Consider the following 3,923-nt stretch of genomic DNA (forward strand, 5'->3'; position numbering starts at 1 on the left):
TCCAGAACAGATTACATTTGAAAACCGAGGTACCACTGTATAATGATTCCTCCACTTAAATGCCAAGATAACCTCTGCCTGGGATAGGGACCCTTTGGTCATGCAGATCTTGTTAGACTACAGCTCTCATCATTCCTCTCCATTGGCTATGCTGGCTAGGACTGATGCGAGTTGGCATCCAGCAACAAATAGAAGGCCACAGGTTTCCTGTTCCTTATCTAAGCAAACACTGCTTTTGGTCTGACATGGTGCACTAGTTTTACAAAGGTGGGCATTTATCCTCTGGTGGTGGCTTATTTCAGACTCCCATTTATTCATTCATTCATTCATTCATTCATTCATTCATTCATTCCTCCTGGCCTGTGAAATGAAATCCAATTCACAGAAGTTAAAGAAAAAAATATCCTCTCGGAAAACGGAAAAAAAGAAGAAGGCAACAGCAATTTCAGAGATAGCAAGAAAATCTACCAAGGTAGGTGAAGAAATGCATGGGTGTCTTAATATGATGATGTATGTGATCTCATGTCCTGCTTCTAGCCTTCCCTTAGGCAGTTGGTCGACCAGCACAGGAAACGGTATACTGGACTAGATGAGGTTTCTATCTGATCCAGCAGGGGTTTTGTGTACATAACCCAAATCAAGCCAGTGAAATGAGTATAAAACCTGCATGGTCCCAATGATAGCATTAACTCTCAGTAATAGAGGTTCTCCAGTACAGAGTTGTCTTCTTAGTGAAAGGTGGTGGTGGTAGTGGTGGTTGTCGTCGTCGTCATCATCATCATCATCATCATCATACCTTGGCATGTATCTTTCCAGCATTTTCTTTAGCTGAACAAATGTGCTTCCCTTACACCTCTTACCCTTGTGGTACCATGTAAATGCAGGCAAGCTGAGGTGGCAGTGATTGCCTATTAATAAGTGGAGTTTTCCAAGTGGTATCAGTTCACTAGATCATACCTTTTCTAACATAAGGCACTTCAGAATGCTCCAACTGGTTTAGCAGCATGAAGAGATCTACCCCTCAGTTTTGGAAACTAGTCATGAGACTAGTGGGTATACTCTGTTGACAGGATAGTCAACATCCTTGGGAGTTCACGGTGGGATTTTTAGTCCACAGGGTAAACGGTAAGAACAAAAGCATTGGTGTCCTTAGGTGTCTTGGAGTTATTTCACTCTGATGCTCAGATTAGTATCTACCCTTCCTCTACAGAGCTCAGGATGACATACATGGATATGGATTATACCACTACCTTTGAAATAACCCTTTCACATAGGCTGGAGAGTGATTGCTCTTAGTTAAGTTTCATTATGTGAGCGGAGATTTTAACTGATCTCCCAGTCATTCTGGCTCTCCATCCATTTGCTCATCTTTTGTTTTCATTGGTACCAGCTCTGCTGGAAAGCTAGGTCTGTGTCACACCCTTTCCTCAAAGAATTCAAGATGGGGTATATGGCAAAGGTTTGTTTTTTGATATCCTGCCAAGGTTGGTGCAATCCTTTACATCCTCCTTGGGTTGTTGGCAAACTAATCCAGTTGTAGCAACCAGTATGTACTACAGAGTTTCCTGCTTGGGTAACAGTGTTAATTTTCTGGCATGAACAAAGCCTTGCTTTGTTAGTGAGCAGATCCAATTAGGTCCTTTTCTTTTCCGTTTCTACAGACTAAGAAGAAAACCAAAGGGGATCAAGCTGGTGGGGCACCAATCTCATCAGAGACTGCACAAAAGTTACAGCCGGTGGAAACAGAATTGCCTGACCCGGTAGGAAGAAGGATTCAGTCTTGCAATGGCTGGTCTTCAGCCTGGACTAGCAAGAGTGTCTTTCCCCTTAGCCCTCTCTTCACTGATTTCCACATGTTGGCATTTGTAACTGATGCATTTATTTCTGAGTTCTGCTGGCTGTACAAGTCATTTGCTGCAGAACAGGGACTGGGAACAGTTTTCAGCCTGGGCGCCACATTCCCTTCTGCATAACCTTTGGAGGGTCACATGCCAAGGTTGGAGGGGCAGAGGCCAGAGTGGGTGTGTTTCCTCCCTCTTAGTTTCTATACACACTCAAATGCCCCTCTCTATCCTCCATCCAGACAAGCAAGAGGGGAGTAATCAGAACTCAAGGACATGTTCGAAAAGGAGTAGGACACACTCCACAGGCAAAAGCGCTTGGTTTTGTGGAAAGAATGTTGGAAAGTTTCCTGTGTAGTTTTTGGTTAATTTTTAACTTTCTGTTTAATGTCACTGAGTAGAGGTTGCTAGCTTGTATTGTACACAGTCAAGTACTTTGTGGCACATACACAATTGAAGGCCAGACACCAGGAGAGGGATGTTATGTAACAAGTACAAACAGAACTGATGTGTGCATGTGCCTTGCTTTTTTTTTGCTAGTTATGGAAATGTATAAAAGCTGTAAAAACCCTTTGCTCAGTCACGTTCCCTTCAGACTTGCTCTGGGGGTGCTGTCCTGCTGCAGCAATAAATAAAGCGGATACCTATTGAGTGCCTTGCTTGATATCCTGCACCATGTCTATTATTTAAACTGATTCCCACCTGGGGACAAACTGGGGAGTGGCCTCCCTTAACTATGGGGGTGCAGAGCAGTGAGGAAGTGTGGCCTGGAAAGGGTTCTGACCACCAGATAGACAGGCCTAGAGGACTGCATTCAGCCCCCAGGCCTGAGGTCCCTGTCCCTCCCACTGCAAAGGCCAAGGTGCAAAAGGTTATGGAATCATTTCCACAGCCCATAGAAGCATCTGGCTTAATGAAACATCATTGTGTGATACCTAGATCTTAGTTGTGACACCTGAAAGCAGCCCCCCCCCAACCTGGGTTTCACTCTAAGACTACTGTCAGCAGCCTCACCAGAAAAATACTTAATTTTATTCTGTTGTGAGCCAGTGATCTTGTCTTCCTTGTGCAAGAGCAAAAACTATCTTTGACACACCCCTAGTTTCGTTTTAGGCCATGTTAACACCTTATCCCATTGGGAAAATCTCTATAGATCCAGGCAGCAACCTGCAGTGAGGATGCAGACCCCACTCAGCTCCCGTGTGCTGGAGAGAAAGATGGCTTTTCATCATCCTCAAGGACTTCTGAGGACCGTTCTGCAGCTGTACTAGCAAGAAAGGAAGAGATAGAGCAGGTAACTGAGCCTCTTCGGCATGTCAGTATGAACTGGGAGATCTGAAGGTCACGTGCTATTTTCGCTCCTGTATCTGACACAAAAGGCTTGTGCAAGGCCAAGCATAAAGGGGCCTGTCGCAGACTAAGGAGTTGTAGTACAAAACATCTGGAGGGAACCAGGTTGGCAAAGGCTGTTTTAGGGGAGTAGTCCTATCCTCCAGCCTTATTTGCTTAAGTCACGTAGGTCCCAGTGGGGCGCCTATAAACAAACATGGTCCCCAGACTCAAAAAATGTTCACACCTCTGACAGCAAGTTTGCGAAGTGTATACTTATTGCTTTGTGACACCTCAAATTGTCTTGACTGACATTTAAAATTAAACAAAGCAGCAAATACTTTGCAAGCACATGTCTTGGTCCTCATACACAGGGCAACACCATAGGAAGCTGCTTTATACTTGGTCAGATCATTAGCCCATTTATCTTAGTGTTATCTACACCGTCAGCAGCTTTCCAGAGTTTCAGGCAGGGCATTCCCAGCCCTACCAGGAGACGCTGGGATTGAACCCAGGATATTCTGCAGGCAAAGCAGATGCTGTACCACTGAGCTACAGCCTATCTCCCCACTACAGCATTAAACAAATAATTTCTTAGAAAAATTGTCTTCTTACAATCTGGGGTTTTGGTGTGCTAGGACTCTGGGCTGAATGTGACCAGCCCAGTAGATAAGTGAGGTAGAACTGGTGTAGAGTGGCAGTCTTCAGATCGCTAGCGCTTTTGCCTGACAGACACTTTGCCCTTTCCTGCAG

The 3,923-nt window shown here is 44.8% G+C and overlaps 1 protein-coding gene across 5 annotated transcripts in view; it reads left to right on the forward strand.

Annotated features, from left to right (window-relative positions):
• LOC308587900 (uncharacterized protein) overlaps nucleotides 1-3,923 on the forward strand; it is a 29,685-nt gene that overhangs the window by 24,890 nt on the left and 872 nt on the right. For all 5 annotated transcript variants that reach the window (XM_081195824.1, XM_081195825.1, XM_081195827.1 and 2 more), the window contains 3 exons: nucleotides 386-472; nucleotides 1,662-1,760; nucleotides 2,995-3,135. In XM_081195824.1, coding sequence (XP_081051950.1) covers nucleotides 386-472; nucleotides 1,662-1,760; nucleotides 2,995-3,135 — 327 coding nt within the window. The remainder of the gene's footprint in view (nucleotides 1-385; nucleotides 473-1,661; nucleotides 1,761-2,994; nucleotides 3,136-3,923) is intronic.

The sequence above is a fragment of the Podarcis bocagei genome, assembly GCF_964188305.1.
Source record: "Podarcis bocagei genome assembly, chromosome: 5".
NCBI classification, from domain to species: domain Eukaryota; kingdom Metazoa; phylum Chordata; class Lepidosauria; order Squamata; family Lacertidae; genus Podarcis; species Podarcis bocagei.